Raw genomic sequence first — 20,512 nt, 5'->3', positions numbered from 1 at the left:
ACCTCTCAACTTGAGGGTTTGGTCAGCTCTACGGAGCTACAGTAGTTAGTTAGTTACCTCTCAACTTGAGGGTTTGGTCAGCTCTAAGGAGCTACAGTAGTTAGTTAGTTACCTTTCAACTTGAGGGTTTGGTCACCTCTAAGGAGCTACAGTAGTTAGTTAGTTACCTCTCAACTTGAGGGTTTGGTCAGCTTTAAGGAGCTACAGTAGTTAGTTAGTTACCTCTCAACTTGAGGGTTTGGTCAGCTCTAAGGAGCTACAGTAGTTAGGTAGTTACCTCTCAACTTGAGGGTTTGGTCAGCTCTAAGGAGCTACAATAGTTAGGTAGTTACCTCTCAACTTGAGGGTTTGGTCAGCTCTAAGGAGCTACAGTAGTTAGCTAGTTACCTCTCAACTTGAGGGTCTTGTCAGCTCTAAGGAGCTACAGTAGTTAGTTTCCTCTCAACTTGAAGGTTTGGTCAGCTCTAAGGAGGTACAGTAGTTAGTTAGTTACCTCTCAACTTGAGGGTTTGGTCAGCTCTAAGGAGCTACAGTAGTTAGTTAGTTACTTCTCAACTTGAGGGTTTGATCACCTCTAAGGAGCTACAGTAGTTAGGTAGTTACCTCTCAACTTGAGGGTCTTGTCAGCTCTAAGGAGCTACAGAAGTTAGTTAGTTACCTCTCAACTTGAGGGTTTGGTCAGCTCTAAGGAGCTACAGTAGTTAGTTAGTTACCTCTCAACTTGAGGGTTTGGTCAGCTCTAAGGAGCTACAGTAGTTAGTTAGTTACCTCTCAACTTGAGGGTTTGGTCAGCTCTAAGGAGCTACAGTAGTTAGTTAGTTACCTTTCAACTTGAGGGTTTGGTCACCTCTAAGGAGCTACAGTAGTTAGTTAGTTACCTCTCAACTTGAGGGTTTGGTCAGCTTTAAGGAGCTACAGTAGTTAGTTACTTACCTCTCAACTTGAGGGTCTTGTCAGCTCTAAGGAGCTACAGTAGTTAGTTAGTTACCTCTCAACTTGAGGGTTTGGTCACCTCTAAGGAGCTACAGTAGTTAGTTAGTTACCTCTCAACTTGAGGGTTTGGTCAGCTCTAAGGAGCTACAGTAGTTAGGTAGTTACCTCTCAACTTGAGGGTTTGGTCAGCTCTAAGGAGCTACAATAGTTAGGTAGTTACCTCTCAACTTGAGGGTTTGGTCAGCTCTAAGGAGCTACAGTAGTTAGTTAGTTACCTCTCAACGTGAGGGTCTTGTTAGCTCTAAGGAGCTACAGTAGTTAGTTACCTCTCAACTTGAAGGTTTGGTCAGGTCTTAGGAGGTACAGTAGTTAGTTACCTCTCAACTTGAGGGTTTGGTCAGCTCTAAGGAGCTACAGTAGTTAGGTAGTTACCTCTCAACTTGAGGGTCTTGTCACCTCTAAGGAGCTACAGTAGTTAGGTAGTTACCTCTCAACTTGAGGGTTTGGTCAGCTCTAAGGAGCTACAGTAGTTAGGTAGTTACCTCTCAACTTGAGGTTCTTGTCAGCTCTAAGGAGCTACAGTAGTTAGTTAGTTAGTTACCTCTCAACTTGAGGGTTTGGTCACCTCTAAGGAGCTACAGTAGTTAGTTAGTTACCTCTCAACTTGAGGGTCTTGTCACCTCTAAGGAGCTACAGTAGTTAGTTAGTTAGTTACCTCTCAACTTGAGGGTTTGGTCACCTCTAAGGAGCTACAGTAGTTAGTTAGTTACCTCTCAACTTGAGGGTGTTGTCACCTCTAAGGAGCTACAGTAGTTAGTTAGTTACCTCTCAACTTGAGGGTCTTGTCACCTCTAAGGAGCTACAGTAGTTAGGTAGTTACCTCTCAACTTGAGGGTTTGGTCAGCTCTAAGGAGCTACAGTAGTTTGGTAGTTACCTCTCAACTTGAGGGTTTGGTCAGCTCTAAGGAGCTACAGTAGTTAGTTACTTCTCAACTTGAGGGTTTGATCACCTCTAAGGAGCTACAGTAGTTAGGTCGTTACCTCTCAACTTGAGGGTCTTGTCAGCTCTAAGGAGCTACAGTAGTTAGTTAGTTACCTCTCAACTTGAGGGTTTGGTCAGCTCTAAGGAGCTACAGTAGTTAGGTAATTACCTCTCAACTTGAGGGTTTGGTCAGCTCTAAGGAGCTACAGTAGTTAGTTAGTTACCTCTCAACTTGAGGGTTTGGTCAGCTCTAAGGAGCTACAGTAGTTATGTAGTTACCTCTCAACTTGAGGGTTTGGTCAGCTCTAAGGAGCTACAGTAGTTAGTTAGTTAGTTAGTTAGTTAGTTAGTTAGTTAGTTAGTTAGTTAGTTACCTCTCAACTTGAGGGTCTTGTCACCTCTAAGGAGCTACAGTAGTTAGGTAGTTACCTCTCAACTTGAGGGTTTGGTCAGCTCTAAGGAGCTACAGTAGTAAGGTAGTTACCTCTCAACTTGAGGGTCTTGTCACCTCTAAGGAGCTACAGTAGTTAGGTAGTTACCTCTCAACTTGAGGGTTTGGTCAGCTCTAAGGAGCTACAGTAGTTAGTTAGTTACCTCTCAACTTGAGGGTCTTGTCAGCTCTAAGGAGCTACAGTAGTTAGGTAGTTACCTCTTCACTTGAGGGTTTGGTCAGCTCTAAGGAGCTACAGTAGTTAGGGAGTTACCTCTCAACTTGAGGGTTTGGTCAGCTCTAAGGAGCTACAGTAGTTAGTTAGTTACCTCTCAACTTGAGGGTTTGGTCAGCTCTAAGGAGCTACAGTAGTTAGTTAGTTATCTCTCAACTTGAGGGTTTGGTCTCCTCTAAGGAGCTACAGTAGTTAGTTAGTTACCTCTCAACTTGAGGGTTTGGTCACCTCTAAGGAGCTACAGTAGTTAGTTAGTTACCTCTCAACTTGAGGGTTTGGTCAGCTCTAAGGAGCTACAATAGTTAGGTAGTTACCTCTCAACTTGAGGGTTTGGTCAGCTCTAAGGAGCTACAATAGTTAGGTAGTTACCTCTCAACTTGAGGGTTTGGTCAGGTCTAAGGAGGTACAGTAGTTAGTTAGTTACCTCTCAACTTGAGGGTTTGGTCAGCTCTAAGGAGCTACAGTAGTTAGGTAGTTACCTCTCAACTTGAGGGTCTTGTCACCTCTAAGGAGCTACAGTAGTTAGTTACCTCTCAACTTGAAGGTTTGGTCAGGTCTAAGGAGGTACAGTAGTTAGTTAGTTACCTCTCAACTTGAGGGTTTGGTCAGCTCTAAGGAGCTACAGTAGTTAGGTAGTTACCTCTCAACTTGAGGGTCTTGTCACCTCTAAGGAGCTACAGTAGTTAGGTAGTTACCTCTCAAATTGAGGGTTTGGTCACCTCTAAGGAGCTACAGTAGTTAGTTAGTTACCTCTCAACTTGAGGGTCTTGTCACCTCTAAGGAGCTACAGTAGTTAGTTAGTTACCTCTCAACTTGAGGGTTTGGTCACCTCTAAGGAGCTACAGTAGTTAGTTAGTTACCTCTCAACTTGAGGGTTTGGTCAGCTCTAAGGAGCTACAGTAGTTAGGTAGTTACCTCTCAACTTGAGGGTCTTGTCACCTCTAAGGAGCTACAGTAGTTAGGTAGTTACCTCTCAACTTGAGGGTTTGGTCACCTCTAAGGAGCTACAGTAGTTAGTTAGTTACCTCTCAACTTGAGGGTGTTGTCACCTCTAAGGAGCTACAGTAGTTAGTTAGTTACCTCTCAACTTGAGGGTTTGGTCACCTCTAAGGAGCTACAGTAGTTAGTTAGTTACCTCTCAACTTGAGGGTTTGGTCAGCTCTAAGGAGCTACAGTAGTTAGGTAGTTACCTCTCAACTTGAGGGTTTGGTCAGCTCTAAGGAGCTACAGTAGTTAGTTAGTTACCTCTCAACTTGAGGGTTTGGTCAGGTCTAAGGAGCTACAGTAGTTATGTAGTTACCTCTCAACTTGAGGGTTTGGTCAGCTCTAAGGAGCTACAGTAGTTAGTTAGTTAGTTAGTTAGTTAGTTAGTTAGTTAGTTAGTTAGTTAGTTACCTCTCAACTTGAGGGTCTTGTCACCTCTAAGGAGCTACAGTAGTTAGGTAGTTACCTCTCAACTTGAGGGTTTGGTCAGCTCTAAGGAGCTACAGTAGTAAGGTAGTTACCTCTCAACTTGAGGGTCTTGTCACCTCTAAGGAGCTACAGTAGTTAGGTAGTTACCTCTCAACTTGAGGGTTTCGTCAGCTCTAAGGAGCTACAGTAGTTAGTTAGTTACCTCTCAACTTGAGGGTCTTGTCAGCTCTAAGGAGCTACAGTAGTTAGGTAGTTACCTCTTCACTTGAGGGTTTGGTCAGCTCTAAGGAGCTACAGTAGTTAGGGAGTTACCTCTCAACTTGAGGGTTTGGTCAGCTCTAAGGAGCTACAGTAGTTAGTTAGTTACCTCTCAACTTGAGGGTTTGGTCAGCTCTAAGGAGCTACAGTAGTTAGTTAGTTATCTCTCAACTTGAGGGTTTGGTCTCCTCTAAGGAGCTACAGTAGTTAGTTAGTTACCTCTCAACTTGAGGGTTTGGTCACCTCTAAGGAGCTACAGTAGTTAGTTAGTTACCTCTCAACTTGAGGGTTTGGTCAGCTCTAAGGAGCTACAGTAGTTAGGTAGTTACCTCTCAACTTGAGGGTTTGGTCAGCTCTAAGGAGCTACAATAGTTAGGTAGTTACCTCTCAACTTGAGGGTTTGGTCAGCTCTAAGGAGCTACAGTAGTTAGTTAGTTACCTCTCAACTTGAGGGTCTTGTCAGCTCTAAGGAGCTACAGTAGTTAGTTACCTCTCAACTTGAAGGTTTGGTCAGGTCTAAGGAGGTACAGTAGTTAGTTAGTTACCTCTCAACTTGAGGGTTTGGTCAGCTCTAAGGAGCTACAGTAGTTAGGTAGTTACCTCTCAACTTGAGGGTCTTGTCACCTCTAAGGAGCTACAGTAGTTAGGTAGTTACCTCTCAACTTGAGGGTTTGGTCAGCTCTAAGGAGCTACAGTAGTTAGGTAGTTACCTCTCAACTTGAGGGTCTTGTCAGCTCTAAGGAGCTACAGTAGTTAGTTAGTTAGTTACCTCTCAACTTGAGGGTTTGGTCACCTCTAAGGAGCTACAGTAGTTAGTTAGTTACCTCTCAACTTGAGGGTCTTGTCACCTCTAAGGAGCTACAGTAGTTAGTTAGTTAGTTAGTTACCTCTCAACTTGAGGGTTTGGTCACCTCTAAGGAGCTACAGTAGTTAGTTAGTTACCTCTCAACTTGAGGGTGTTGTCACCTCTAAGGAGCTACAGTAGTTAGTTAGTTACCTCTCAACTTGAGGGTCTTGTCACCTCTAAGGAGCTACAGTAGTTAGGTAGTTACCTCTCAACTTGAGGGTTTGGTCAGCTCTAAGGAGCTACAGTAGTTTGGTAGTTACCTCTCAACTTGAGGGTTTGGTCAGCTCTAAGGAGCTACAGTAGTTAGTTAGTTACTTCTCAACTTGAGGGTTTGATCACCTCTAAGGAGCTACAGTAGTTAGGTCGTTACCTCTCAACTTGAGGGTCTTGTCAGCTCTAAGGAGCTACAGTAGTTAGTTAGTTACCTCTCAACTTGAGGGTTTGGTCAGCTCTAAGGAGCTACAGTAGTTAGGTAGTTACCTCTCAACTTGAGGGTCTTGTCACCTCTAAGGAGCTACAGTAGTTAGGTAGTTACCTCTCAACTTGAGGGTTTGGTCACCTCTAAGGAGCTACAGTAGTTAGGTAGTTACCTCTCAACTTGAGGGTTTGGTCACCTCTAAGGAGCTACAGTAGTTAGTTAGTTACCTCTCAACTTGAGGGTTTGGTCAGCTCTAAGGAGCTACAGTAGTTAGTTAGTTACCTCTCAACTTGAGGGTCTTGTCACCTCTAAGGAGCTACAGTAGTTAGTTAGTTACCTCTCAACTTGAGGGTTTGGTCACCTCTAAGGAGCTACAGTAGTTAGTTAGTTACCTCTCAACTTGAGGGTTTGGTCAGCTCTAAGGAGCTACAGTAGTTAGGTAGTTACCTCTCAACTTGAGGGTTTGCTCAGCTCTAAGGAGCTACAGAAGTTAGTTAGTTACCTCTCAACTTGAGGGTCTTGTCACCTCTAAGGAGCTACAGTAGTTAGTTAGTTACCTCTCAACTTGAGGGTTTGGTCAGCTCTAAGGAGCTACAGAAGTTAGGTAGTTACCTCTCAACTTGAGGGTCTTGTCACCTCTAAGGAGCTACAGTAGTTTGGTAGTTACCTCTCAACTTGAGGGTTTGGTCACCTCTAAGGAGCTACAGTAGTTAGGTAGTTACCTCTCAACTTGAGGGTCTTGTCAGCTCTAAGGAGCTACAGTAGTTAGGTAGTTACCTCTCAACTTGAGGGTTTGGTCAGCTCTAAGGAGCTACAGTAGTTAGGTAGTTACCTCTCAACTTGAGGGTCTTGTCACCTCTAAGGAGCTACAGTAGTTAGGTAGTTACCTCTCAACTTAAGGGTTTGGTCAGCTCTAAGGAGCTACAATAGTTAGGTAGTTACCTCTCAACTTGAGGGTTTGGTCAGCTCTAAGGAGCTACAGTAGTTAGTTTGTTACCTCTCAACTTGAGGGTCTTGTCAGCTCTAAGGAGCTACAGTAGTTAGGTAGTTACCTCTCAACTTGAGGGTTTGGTCAGCTCTAAGGAGCTACAGTAGTTATGTAGTTACCTCTCAACTTGAGGGTTTGGTCAGCTCTAAGGAGCTACAGTAGTTAGTTAGTTACCTCTCAACTTGAGGGTCTTGTCAGCTCTAAGGAGCTACAGTAGTTAGTTAGTTAGTTAGTTAGTTACCTCTCAACTTGAGGGTCTTGTCACCTCTATGGAGCTACAGTAGTTAGTTAGTTAACTCTCAATTTGAGGGTTTGGTCAGCTCTAAGGAGCTACAGAAGTTAGGTAGTTACCTCTCAACTTGAGGGTCTTGTCACCTCTAAGGAGCTACAGTAGTTAGGTAGTTACCTCTCAACTTGAGGGTTTGGTCACCTCTAAGGAGCTACAGTAGTTAGGTAGTTACCTCTCAACTTGAGGGTCTTGTCAGCTCTAAGGAGCTACAGTAGTTAGGTAGTTACCTCTCAACTTGAGGGTTTGGTCAGCTCTAAGGAGCTACAGTAGTTAGGTAGTTACCTTTCAACTTGAGGGTCTTGTCACCTCTAAGGAGCTACAGTAGTTAGGTAGTTACCTCTCAACTTAAGGGTTTGGTCAGCTCTAAGGAGCTACAATAGTTAGGTAGTTACCTCTCAACTTGAGGGTTTGGTCAGCTCTAAGGAGCTACAGTAGTTAGGTAGTTACCTCTCAACTTGAGGGTTTGGTCAGCTCTAAGGAGCTACAGTAGTTAGGTAGTTACCTCTCAACTTGAGGGTCTTGTCAGCTCCGAGGAGTTCCAGTATTCTGGTCCAGGGTCCCCGAGTCACCAGACGACCCTTAGACGTTATTATGACGATAGAGCTAGAGAGAGAAAGAGAGAGTGAGGGAGAAAGAGACAGAAGTGAAAGAGAGATAGGGGATGGAGAAGAGGAGGCAGGGAGAAGAGACAGTTAACTTTGTTCTTCTCAGTGTCTTCCCATTCTAACATGAAAAAGTTAGTGTGTGTGTGTGTGTGTGTGTTCTTACAAGTCTGTCAGGTTGTTAACATAGCTCTCTATCTGGGCAGGTACACCCTGCAGTATGGAGTTCCTGAAGCCTTTGCTCTCCACCAGTCTCCCATCATGGCCGTCCATCACCGTCAGCTGCACCCCATCATCTGGCTGGTACAACTTCCTGCCGTTAACCTGCCCGGCAACCACAACATCCAATCATGACATTATTGAATAACTTTTTACACACAGAGAAAGTAAACACACACGCAAAAACACACACACACCTCTGTGTAGGCAAAGTCCTCCTTGATGTGGAAGAAGCGTGTGTTGTAGGACTCCAGCTTGACCTCCAGGAAGTGGTCTGTGGTACGCTGTGGAGGAAAGAGAGAGAGGAGAGAGAGAGGAGAAGAAGAAAGAGAGAGCGATAGATAGATAGATAGATAGATAGATAGATAGATAGATGAGAGAAAAGAGAGAGAGCGAGAGAGAAACAGGAGAGGAAAGAGACAGAGGAGAGGAAAGAGAGAGAGAGTGAGAGAGAGAGAGCGAGAGAGAGATCTTAAGTGACCGACACTGGTATAGAAATGTCAATCCTGTCCACAACACTGCTGCAGAGATTTATTGATGAGATGCCAAGACTCTTTCTTCTCTTTCTTTACATGACTGTATCAGTAACACTATATAGAGAGGTTGTAAAGGGTTTCAAACGGTGAATATACTATGAATAATAGGAACTAGTGTTATTAGAATACTATGTACTAGTACTATGAATACTATGAATCAGTAATAAACAGTTTACATAAGTGTTTGATTAACTATTTTACAAAACGATGCACAATGCCATTTGTGACTAACAGACTGAGCTCTGTCCTCACCAGCTTGGCGCTGGGCAGTTTCCTTGGCATGGGCACATCTACGATGGGCATCTCTGCATGCAGGGGGTAGGCCTGTGTCATGCAGTCACTGGGGCTGCTGCCCTTAGGGATAACGGCTGTGATTTTAACCCTCTCACAGCCCTTCACTGAACAGAAGGCAAAGTCCTCCTTCTCATTGTGGGCCTTCACTCGGAGGAACAGCAGGCTGAGAGGGAGACAGGGGAGACTAAGAGTTAATAAGGATTTACTGGGAGGAACAGCAGGCTGAGAGGGAGACAGGGGAGACTAAGAGTTAATAAGGATTCACTGAGACAAACAGCAGGCTGAGAGGAAGACAGGGGAGACTAAGAGTTAATAAGGATTTACTGGGAGAAACAGCAGGCTGAGAGGGAGACAGGGAGACTAAGAGTTAATAAGGATTCACTGAGAGAAACAGCAGGCTGAGAGGGAGACAGGGGAGACTAAGAGTTAATAAGGATTTACTGGGAGGAACAGCAGGCTGAGAGGGAGACAGGGGAGACTAAGAGTTAATAAGGATTTACTGGAAGGAACAGCAGGCTGAGAGGGAGACAGGGGAGACTAAGAGTTAATAAGGATTTACTGGGGGGAACAGCAGGCTGAGAGGGAGACAGGGGAGACTAAGAGTTAATAAGGATTTACTGGGGGGAACAGCAGGCTGAGAGGGAGACAGGGGAGACTACCTACTGTACTCATCTACTACACATTCTCCCCTTCTCTCCCCGATCCTTCCCTCCTCACCCTCTCTCTTTTCTCCCCCCTCCCTCCCTGCCTCCCACCCTCCTCACCCGGTATCTTCCTCCCAGTAGTAATAGCCTCGGGACAGGTGAGACTGGTTGATCTTGTCTCTCTGTGTGGTCCTCATGAACACACCGGTCTTCCTTGTCTGCTTGGTCAGACGGTTGTGGATGTCCGAGATGATCGTGAAGGTGGTGCCTGTCGGGTAGCAGAAGCCCACGTTGATCCAGTCGTTCCTGGAACACACACACACACACACACACACACACACACACACACACACACACACACACACACACACACACACACACACACACACACACACACACACACACACACACACACACACACACACACACACACACACACACAGTTAATCAAGTATATCAAAAATGACATTTTACAGGAGGCAGCCCAGCACTGAGCTAGAGCTAAACAACTACTCCCACTCACCTGTCATATTAATTAGTAAACACACCATAGCAGAACATTTTGCCGTTCTTTATTGGACAAGTTCAGGTTAGTCTCTCTCTGTTTCAGTCAGCTTTCTTCTGTTTGGTGATAGTGAAACTAGAAACTAGTGAATACGACTCTGCAGTCCCGTGTAGCTCAGCTGGTAGAGCATGGCACTTTCAGCACCTGGGTTCGATTCCCAAGGGGGACCAAAATGAAAAAAGTATTGGATAAGAGCGTCTGCTAAATGACGCTCAAGGCACCACAGATGGTAGTCCGTACGGCCCAGTACATCACTGGTGCCAAGCTTCTTGACACCCAGGACCTCTATACCAGGCGGTGTCAGAGGAAGGCCCTAAAAGACTCCAGCCACCCCAGTCATAGACTGCTCTCTCTGCTTCCGCATGGCAAGCAGTACCAGAGCATCAAGTCTAGGTCCAAAAGGATTCTTATCAGCTTCTACCCCCAAGCCATAAGACTCCTGAACAGCTAATCAAATGGTTACCCGGACTATTTGCATTGTCCCCCCGCCACCCCCCATTTTATTGGTCACATACACATGGTTAGCAGATGTTAATGCAAGTGTAGCGAAATGCTTGTGCTTCTTGTTCCGACAGTGCAGCAATATCAACAAGTAATCTAACAATTCCACAACAACTACCTAATACACACAAATCTAAGTAAAGGGATGGAATAAGAATATATACATATATTATTATTATTAGATTATTATTTTAGCTGCAAAATCTGGACCCCTACAAATCAGCCGGGCTAGACAATCTGGACCCTCTCTTTCTAAAATTATCTGCCGAAATTTTTGCAACCCCTATTACTAGCCTGTTCAACCTTTCTTTCGTGTCGTCTGAGATTCCCATAGATTGGAAAGCAGCTGCTGTCATCCCCCTCTTCAAAGGAGGGGACACTCTTGACCGAAATTGCTACAGACCTATATCCATCCTACCCTGCCTTTCTAAGGTCTTCGAAAGCCAAGTCAACAAACAGATTACCGAGCATTTCGAATCCCACCGCACCTTCTCCGCTATGCAATCTGGTTCAGAGCTGGTCATGGGTGTACCTCAGCCACGCTCAAGGTCCTAAACAATATCGTAACCACCATCGATAAGAAACAATACTGTGCTGCCGTATTCATTGACCTGGCCAAAGCTTTCGACTCTGTCAATCACCACATCCTCATTGGCAGACTCAATAGCCTTGGTTTCTCAAATGATTGCATTGCCTGGTTCACCAACTACTTCTCTGATAGAGTTCAGTGTGTCAAATCGGAGGGCCTGTTGTCCGGACCTCTGGCAGTCTCTATGGGGGTGCCACAGGGTTCAATTCTCGGGCCAACTCTTTTCTCTGTATACATCAATGATGTCGCTCTTGCTGCTGGTGAGTCTCTGATCCACCTCTACGCAGATGACACCATTCTGTATACTTCTGGCCTTTCTTTGGACACTGTTAACAACCCTCCAGACGAGTTTCAATGCCATACAACTCTCCTTCCGTGGCCTCCAACTGCTCCTAAATACAAGTAAAACTAAATGCATGCTCTTCAACCGATCGCTGCCTGCACCTGCCCGCCTGTCCAGCATCACTACTCTGGACGGTTCTGACTTAGAATATGTGGACAACTACAAATACCTAGGTGTCTGGTTAGACTGTAAACTCTCCTTCCAGACTCACATCAAATATCTCCAATCCAAAGTTAAATCTAGAATTGGCTTCCTATTTTGCAACAAAGCATCCTTCACTCATGCTGCCAAACATACCCTCGTAAAACTGACCATCCTACCGATCCTCGACTTCAGCGATGTCATTTACAAAATAGCCTCCAATACCCTACTCAACAAACTGGATGCAGTCTATCACAGTGCCATCCGTTTTGTCACCAAAGCCCCATATACTACCCACCACTGCGACCTGTACGCTCTCATTGGCTGGCCTTCGCTTCATAATCGTCGCCAAACCCACTGGCTCCAGGTCATCTACAAGACCCTGCTAGGTAAAGTCCCCCCTTATCTCCGCTCACTGGTCACCATAGCAGCACCCACCTGTAGCACGCGCTCCAGCAGGTATATCTCTCTGGTCACCCCCAAAGCCAATTCCTCCTTTGGCCGTCTCTCCTTCCAGTTCTCTGCTGCCAATGACTGGAACGAACTACAAAAATCTCTGAAACTGGAAAAACTTATCTCCCTCACTAGCTTTAAGCACCAGCTGTCAGAGCAGCTCACAGATCACTGCACCTGTACATAGCCTATCTATCATTTAGCCCAAACAACTACCTCTTCCCCTACTGTATTTATTTATTTATTTATTTATTTTGCTCCTTTGCACCCCATTATTTATTTCTACTTTGCACTTTCTTCTACTACAAATCTACCATTCCAGTGTTTTACTTGCTATATTGTATTTACTTTGCCACCATGGCCTTTTTTGCCTTTACCTCCCTTATCTCACCTCATTTGCTCACATTGTATATAGACTTTTTCTACTGTAATATTGACTGTATGTTTGTTTTACTCCATGTGTAACTAACTCTGTGTTGTTGTTGTAACGGTTGTCTTCATAGATGGACCAAGGCGCAGCAGGTATGTGAATACTCATGGTTTTTTATTACCAAAAAAAGAGTAAAGCATCCACTTGAAAAAACAATAACGGTGACAACAGTAACAGTTTTGCAGGCTAGAAACGCAGTGCAAAAACAACCACCCACAAACCCCAGTGACAAACATACTCCTACATATATGACTCCCAATCAGGAACAACGATCCCCAGCTGTTCCTGATCAGGAGTCACAAGACACACAGAACAATCAAACACCCACACAAGACTGCCACGTCCTGACCCCCAAACTACTACAACAGCTCCATCTGCTGGTCAGGACGTGACAGTACCCCCCCCCCTCAAGGTGCAGACCTCGGAATGCACCTAACAACAAAAAAACACCAACAAACAAAATCCCCAACAAAACCCATAAACACTAACCCTTAAACAATAAGGGAGGGAAGGGAGGGTGGCTGACGTCACCGACGGCACTGTGCTACACCCTCCCTCCCCAACCCACCTATCCTGGAGGTGGCTCAGGTGCAGGCCGTGGACCTCGCTCCACCTTTGGTGTCGCCCACTTTGATGGCGCCGATAGCTGCGCCGGGCAGACGGGCCACTCGGGCTGACCCTGGCAGGAGGGCCACTCGGGCTGGGCCGGAGGGCCACTCGGGCTGGGCCGGAGGGCAAGAGGGCCACTCGGGCTGGGCCGGAGGGCAGGAGGGCCACTCGGGCTGGGCCGGAGGACAGTCTGGCCACTCTGGCAGTTCAGGGCAGTCTGGGCAGTCTGGCCACTCTGGCAGTCTGGCCACTCTGGCAGTTCAGGGCAGTCTGGCCACTCTGGCAGTTCAGGGCAGTCTGGCCACTCTGGCAGTTCAGGGCAGTCTGGCCACTCTGGCAGTTCAGGGCAGTCTGGTGACTGTTGACTGGCGGGCAGCTCTGGTGACTGTTGACTGGCGGGCAGCTCTGGTGACTGTTGACTGGCGGGCAGCTCTGGTGACTGTTGACTGGCGGGCAGCTCTGGTGACTGTTGACTGGCGAGGCTGGGCTGACACACTAGACTCCTGATGCGTGGGGCTGGTATTGGACGTGCCAGCCTGGAGACACGCACCTCCATGCTAGTGCGTCTAGCGGGAAACACCGGACCGAAAGGGCGCACTGGCGGTCTTGAGTGCAGGGTTGACATCACCCCTTCCGGCTCAATGCTCCCCTTGCCCTGGCACCTGCGGGGCGCTGGTACTGGGCGAACTGGGCTGTGCGTCCGTATAGGCGAGATGGTGCGTACCACAGCGTAACATGGCGCCCTCCACCTTATATGCACCTCCCTGTAGTCACGGGTAGCTGGCTTACGGCTCTTCCCTGGCCTGGCCAAGCTACCCGTGTGCCCCCCCCCAAAAAAAATTCTTGGGGGTGCCTCTCGCGCTCGTTGCGCTCTCTCTCTTCATAATAGCACCTCTCCGCTCTCGCCGCTTCAATCTCCCACTGCGGGAGGCGATAATCCCCAGCCTGAGTCCATAGTCCCTCTCCATCCAGGATCTGTTCCCAAGTCCATTCGTCCATTTTTCTCTCCAGTGGCTTCCTCCTCTTCTGCTGCTTGGTCCTTTGGTGGGTGGTTCTGTAACGGTTGTCTTCATAGATGGACCAAGGCGCAGCAGGTATGTGAATACTCATGGTTTTTTATTACCAAAAAAGAGTAAAGCATCCACTTGAAAAAACAATAACGGTGACAACAGAAACAGTTTTGCAGGCTAGAAACGCAGTGCAAAAACAACCACCCACAAACCCCAGTGACAAACATACTCCTACATATATGACTCCCAATCAGGAACAACGATCCCCAGCTGTTCCTGATCAGGAGTCACAAGACACACAGAACAATCAAACACCCACACAAGACTGCCACGTCCTGACCCCCAAACTACTACAACAGCTCCATCTGCTGGTCAGGACGTGACAGTACCCCCCCCCCCTCAAGGTGCAGACCTCGGAATGCACCTAACAACAAAAAAACACCAACAAACAAAATCCCCAACAAAACCCATAAACACTAACCCTTAAACAATAAGGGAGGGAAGGGAGGGTGGCTGCCGTCACCGACGGCACTGTGCTACACCCTCCCTCCCCAACCCACCTATCCTGGAGGTGGCTCAGGTGCAGGCCGTGGACCTCGCTCCACCTTTGGCGTCGCCCACTTTGATGGCGCCGATAGCTGCGCCGGGCAGACGGGCCACTCGGGCTGACCCTGGCAGGAGGGCCACTCGGGCTGGGCCGGAGGGCAGGAGGGCCACTCGGGCTGGGCCGGAGGGCAGGAGGGCCACTCGGGCTGGGCCGGAGGGCAAGAGGGCCACTCGGGCTGGGCCGGAGGGCAGGAGGGCCACTCGGGCTGGGCCGGAGGACAGTCTGGCCACTCTGGCAGTTCAGGGCAGTCTGGCCACTCTGGCAGTTCAGGGCAGTCTGGTGACTGTTGACTGGCGGGCAGCTCTGGTGACTGTTGACTGGCGGGCAGCTCTGGTGACTGTTGACTGGCGGGCAGCTCTGGTGACTGTTGACTGGCGGGCAGCTCTGGTGACTGTTGACTGGCGAGGCTGGGCTGACACACTAGACTCCTGATGCGTGGGGCTGGTATTGGACGTGCCAGCCTGGAGACACGCACCTCCATGCTAGTGCGTCTAGCGGGAAACACCGGACCGAAAGGGCGCACTGGCGGTCTTGAGTGCAGGGTTGACATCACCCCTTCCGGCTCAATGCTCCCCTTGCCCTGGCACCTGCGGGGCGCTGGTACTGGGCGAACTGGGCTGTGCGTCCGTATAGGCGAGATGGTGCGTACCACAGCGTAACATGGCGCCCTCCACCTTATATGCACCTCCCTGTAGTCACGGGTAGCTGGCTTACGGCTCTTCCCTGGCCTGGCCAAGCTACCCGTGTGCCCCCCCCAAAAAAAATTCTTGGGGGTGCCTCTCGCGCTCGTTGCGCTCTCTCTCTTCATAATAGCACCTCTCCGCTCTCGCCGCTTCAATCTCCCACTGCGGGAGGCGATAATCCCCAGCCTGAGTCCATAGTCCCTCTCCATCCAGGATCTGTTCCCAAGTCCATTCGTCCATTTTTCTCTCCAGTGGCTTCCTCCTCTTCTGCTGCTTGGTCCTTTGGTGGGTGGTTCTGTAACGGTTGTCTTCATAGATGGACCAAGGCGCAGCAGGTATGTGAATACTCATGGTTTTTTATTACCAAAAAAGAGTAAAGCATCCACTTGAAAAAACAATAACGGTGACAACAGAAACAGTTTTGCAGGCTAGAAACGCAGTGCAAAAACAACCACCCACAAACCCCAGTGACAAACATACTCCTACATATATGACTCCCAATCAGGAACAACGATCCCCAGCTGTTCCTGATCAGGAGTCACAAGACACACAGAACAATCAAACACCCACACAAGACTGCCACGTCCTGACCCCCAAACTACTACAACAGCTCCATCTGCTGGTCAGGACGTGACAGTACCCCCCCCCCCCTCAAGGTGCAGACCTCGGAATGCACCTAACAACAAAAAAACACCAACAAACAAAATCCCCAACAAAACCCATAAACACTAACCCTTAAACAATAAGGGAGGGAAGGGAGGGTGGCTGCCGTCACCGACGGCACTGTGCTACACCCTCCCTCCCCAACCCACCTATCCTGGAGGTGGCTCAGGTGCAGGCCGTGGACCTCGCTCCACCTTTGGCGTCGCCCACTTTGATGGCGCCGATAGCTGCGCCGGGCAGACGGGCCACTCGGGCTGACCCTGGCAGGAGGGCCACTCGGGCTGGGCCGGAGGGCAGGAGGGCCACTCGGGCTGGGCCGGAGGGCAGGAGGGCCACTCGGGCTGGGCCGGAGGGCAAGAGGGCCACTCGGGCTGGGCCGGAGGGCAGGAGGGCCACTCGGGCTGGGCCGGAGGACAGTCTGGCCACTCTGGCAGTTCAGGGCAGTCTGGCCACTCTGGCAGTTCAGGGCAGTCTGGCCACTCTGGCAGTTCAGGGCAGTCTGGTGACTGTTGACTGGCGGGCAGCTCTGGTGACTGTTGACTGGCGGGCAGCTCTGGTGACTGTTGACTGGCGAGGCTGGGCTGACACACTAGACTCCTGATGCGTGGGGCTGGTATTGGACGTGCCAGCCTGGAGACACGCACCTCCATGCTAGTGCGTCTAGCGGGAAACACCGGACCGAAAGGGCGCACTGGTGGTCTTGAGTGCAGGGTTGGCATCACCCCTTCCGGCTCGATGCTCCCCTTGCCCTGGCACCTGCGGGGCGCTGGTACTGGGCGAACTGGGCTGTGCGTCCGTATAGGCGAGATGGTGCGTACCACAGCGTAACATGGCGCCCTCCACCTTATATGCACCTCCCTGTAGTCACGGGTAGCTGGCTTACGGCTCTTCCCTGGCCTGGCCAAGCTACCCGTGTGCCCCCCCCAAAAAAAATTCTTGGGGGTGCCTCTCGCGCTCGTTGCGCTCTCTCTCTTCATAATAGCACCTCTCCGCTCTCGCCGCTTCAATCTCCCACTGCGGGAGGCGATAATCCCCAGCCTGAGTCCATGGTCCCTCTCCGTCCAGGATCTGTTCCCAAGTCCATTCGTTCATTTTTCTCTCCAGTGGCTTCCTCCTCTTCTGCTGCTTGGTCCTTTGGTGGGTGGTTCTGTAACGGTTGTCTTCATAGATGGACCAAGGCGCAGCAGGTATGTGAATACTCATGGTTTTTTATTACCAAAAAAGAGTAAATCATCCACTTGAAAAAACAATAACGGTGACAACAGTAACAGTTTTGCAGGCTAGAAACGCAGTGCAAAAACAACCACCCACAAACCCCAGTGACAAACATACTCCTACATATATGACTCCCAATCAGGAACAACGATCCCCAGCTGTTCCTGATCAGGAGTCACAAGACACACAGAACAATCAAACACCCACACAAGACTGCCACGTCCTGACCCCCAAACTACTACAACAGCTCCATCTGCTGGTCAGGACGTGACAGTTGTATGTTGTCGAACTGCTTTGCTTTATCTTGGCCAGGTCGCAATTGTAAATGAGAACTTGTTCTCAACTTGCCTACCTGGTTAAGTAAAGGTGAAAATTATATATATATATATATATATATATATATATATATATGAGCAATGACCGAACTGCATAGGCAAGATGCAATAGATGGTATCAAATACAGTATATACATATGGGATGAGTAATGCATGATAGGTAAACATCATTATTAAATTGGTATTAATAAAGAGACTAGTGATCCATTTATTATAGTGGCCAATGATTTTAAGTTTGTATGTAGGCAGCAGCCTCTCTGTGTTAGTGATGGCTGTTTAATGGTCTGATGGCCTTGAGATAGAAACAATTTTTCAGTCTCTCGGTCACACACTTATCAAGAGAATACGTGGTCATCCCTATTGCCTCTGATCTGGCGGACTCACTAAACACAAATGCATTGTTCGAAAATGATGTCTGAGTGTTGGAGCGTTCCCCTGGCTATCTGTAAATGATGTCTGAGTGTTGGAGTGTTCCCCTGGCTGTCTGTAAATGATGTCTGAGTGTTGGCGTGTTCCCCTGGCTGTCTGTAAATGATGTCTGAGTGTTGGAGTGTTCCCCTGGCTATCTGTAAATGATGTCTGAGTGTTGGAGTGTTCCCCTGGCTATCTGTAAAGGATGTCTGAGTGTTGGAGTGTTCCCCTGGCTATCTGTAAATGATGTCTGAGTGTTGGAGTGTGCCCCTGTCTATCTGTAAAGGATGTCTGAGTGTTGGAGTGTTCCCCTGGCTATCTGTAAATGATGTCTGAGTGTTGGAGTGTGCCCCTTGCTATCTGTACATTTTTAAAACAAGAACATGTTTCTGTCTGCTTTGCTTAATATAAGGAATTAGAAATGATTTATACTTTTACTTTTGATACTTAAGTATATTTAGAAAAAAATACTTTTACTCAAGTAGTATTTTACTGGGTAACTTTCACTTTTACTTGAGTAACTTTCTATTAAGGTATCTATACTTTTACTACATATTACCTCAATTACCTCGACTAACCTGTGCCCCCGCACATTGACTCTATACCAGTACCCCCTGTATATAGCCTCACTACTGTTGTTATAGTTGCTCTCCAATTATTTGTTATTTTTCTATTTTCTTATTTTTTACTTCAGTTTATTTTAGTAAATACTTTCTTAACACTTGTTTTTCTTAAAACGACATTGTTGGTTAAGGGCTTGTAAGCATTTCACTGTAAGGTCTCCACCTGTTGTATTTGGTGCATGTGACAAATAAAATGTGATTTTATTTCAAATGTGAAATGTCATGCAGTGTTTATGGTTGAACCTGAAGTTCCATTCCACAAACGATAGATGGCGCCAGAGTAGCATGTAACCAATGGGAATGCCCATATCCCCCAATACAGTAGATGTTCCTCCCTCCGAGTCCTTTCGGGGTAATCTCAGGCCAGGGAATAGCTAACACGCTTGAAATGACTACCATGCCTCTGCTATTCAAATGACTGCCAATGCTATTAAGTATATTTGCTGGGGAGGGGTGATGTCATATGCTAAGACAAACAGCCACCATAAACTACTGTATCACACTGTCCCTTGGGTTATAGGGTTCGTGGAAGGCAAGGGTGTGAATTGATGATATGGGTTTTTATTAATATGACCACATGGTCAGGGGATGGCTTTGGGTTACTGGGGTTATTGTTGACTCATAGGATGTGGTGCCATAATGTTGACAGTTTTTTGGATCAGATGCTGAAACAATGCTGGGAGAAGGAAGTGAATAGTGTGTGTGGTGAAGGGTGTGTGTGTGTCTCTCTGCATCCACTACCAACCTGTGTAGTCTCTCTCTCTGTCTCTCTGTCTCTCTCTCTCTCTGTGTGTGTGTGTGTGTGTGTGTGTGTGTGTGTGTGTGTGTGTGTGTGTGTGTGTGTGTGTGTGTGTGTGTGTGTGTGTGTGTGTGTGTCTCTGCATCCACTACCAACCTGTGTAGTCTCTCTCTCTGTCTCTCTGTCTCTGTCTCTCTGTGTGTGTGTGTGTGTCTCTGCATCCACTACCAACCTGTGTAGTCTCTCTCTGTCTCTCTCTCTCTGTCTCTGTCTCTGTGTGTGTGTGTGTGTGTGTGTGTGTGTGTGTGTGTGTGTGTGTGTGTGTGTGTGTGTGTGTGTGTGTGTGTGTGTGTGTGTGTGTCTCTGCATCCACTACCAACCTGTGTAGTCTCTCTCTCTGTCTCTCTGTCTCTCTGTCTCTGTGTGTGTGTCTATATCTCTCTGAGTCCACTACCAACCTGTTGAAGTTGATGAGCCACACTGTGATCTCTGCAGGAGCAGCCTGGTCCCAGTGTACAGTGTAGCCCTTACCCAGGGTGACCACGGGCTGGAACTGTTGGTAGTGCTTCCTCTTACCCAGAGCGCCCTCTAGTGTCAGGGGTCTGTCAGGGTACTCATCCTTTACCATCTGCATGTTCAGACTGGCAGGGTTACGTGTCTGTATGTAGATCTGAGGGACCACTCACACACACACACACACACACGTTAATGCACAAACGCATACAGACACATGCACACACACAAACACACAGGTGTGTGTGACTAGGAACATGTTCACTAATCTGGAAGTCATTAGAAAGTGAGTGAAATGAGGGGGAAACGAGGTCACACTGCACAAAAAACCTAGTGTGTTAGCTTTGAGAGGAAACTTAACCACCACTTTATTTGAAAGAATGTGTGAGTACATACTGTGTACCCATGTGTGTATGTGTTTGTATAAGATACGGTGTGTGTGTGTGTGTGTGTGTGTGTGTGTGTGTGTGTGTGTGTACATGCATGCTTGTGCACCTGCTGCATGCTTCCTTCAGCCTGCATGGCGTATGCATACCAACCTGTGCATAATGCCCACTACAGATGGCAGCCCTCCAGTCAGGCACGTCAATACAGTCAGGGTGTCTCAGTAGCCAGTTGTCCTCTTTGACCAGGAAGGCTCCAGGGTACTCACTGACCGAGCCGTCCACGTCGTGGAATATCGTGGTCTTGTCACCGTCCATCTGCATCTTGTTAAACCATGGGCCGGGCTCGCCGAAAAACACCCGGGACGTTATCTGATAAGAAGAGCAGGGGGTAGATGGGGAGGAATGGGGAGAAGGGGTGAGGGGATGGAGAGAAGAGAGGGGGAGAGGGGAAGGAGAGGAGAGGGGGAGAGAGGAGAGATGAGTGTCATGGAGGTGAGAAAGAGCAGCATGTCTCCCTGTAAGACCCTGCTTATGGCACTACATTACCCATAATCCATCATGACAGCTCATGCCCAAAATTTGCAGCTACGCTTTAGGGCAAACACACA

The 20,512-nt window shown here is 47.9% G+C and overlaps 1 protein-coding gene across 1 annotated transcript in view; it reads right to left on the bottom strand.

Moving 5' to 3' along the window:
• The window catches only part of LOC115166881 (cell migration-inducing and hyaluronan-binding protein), a gene marked incomplete in the record, with an annotated part of 159,192 nt that overhangs the window by 3,364 nt on the left and 135,316 nt on the right, over positions 1-20,512 (bottom strand). The window contains 7 exon segments of the mRNA XM_029720781.1: positions 7,296-7,396; positions 7,562-7,719; positions 7,812-7,898; positions 8,403-8,607; positions 9,209-9,394; positions 19,464-19,675; positions 20,058-20,273. Coding sequence (XP_029576641.1) covers positions 7,296-7,396; positions 7,562-7,719; positions 7,812-7,898; positions 8,403-8,607; positions 9,209-9,394; positions 19,464-19,675; positions 20,058-20,273 — 1,165 coding nt within the window.

Source organism: Salmo trutta, chromosome 29, assembly GCF_901001165.1.
Source record: "Salmo trutta chromosome 29, fSalTru1.1, whole genome shotgun sequence".
Classification (NCBI taxonomy): domain Eukaryota; kingdom Metazoa; phylum Chordata; class Actinopteri; order Salmoniformes; family Salmonidae; genus Salmo; species Salmo trutta.
This window is presented reverse-complemented; position numbering and strand designations above follow the sequence as displayed.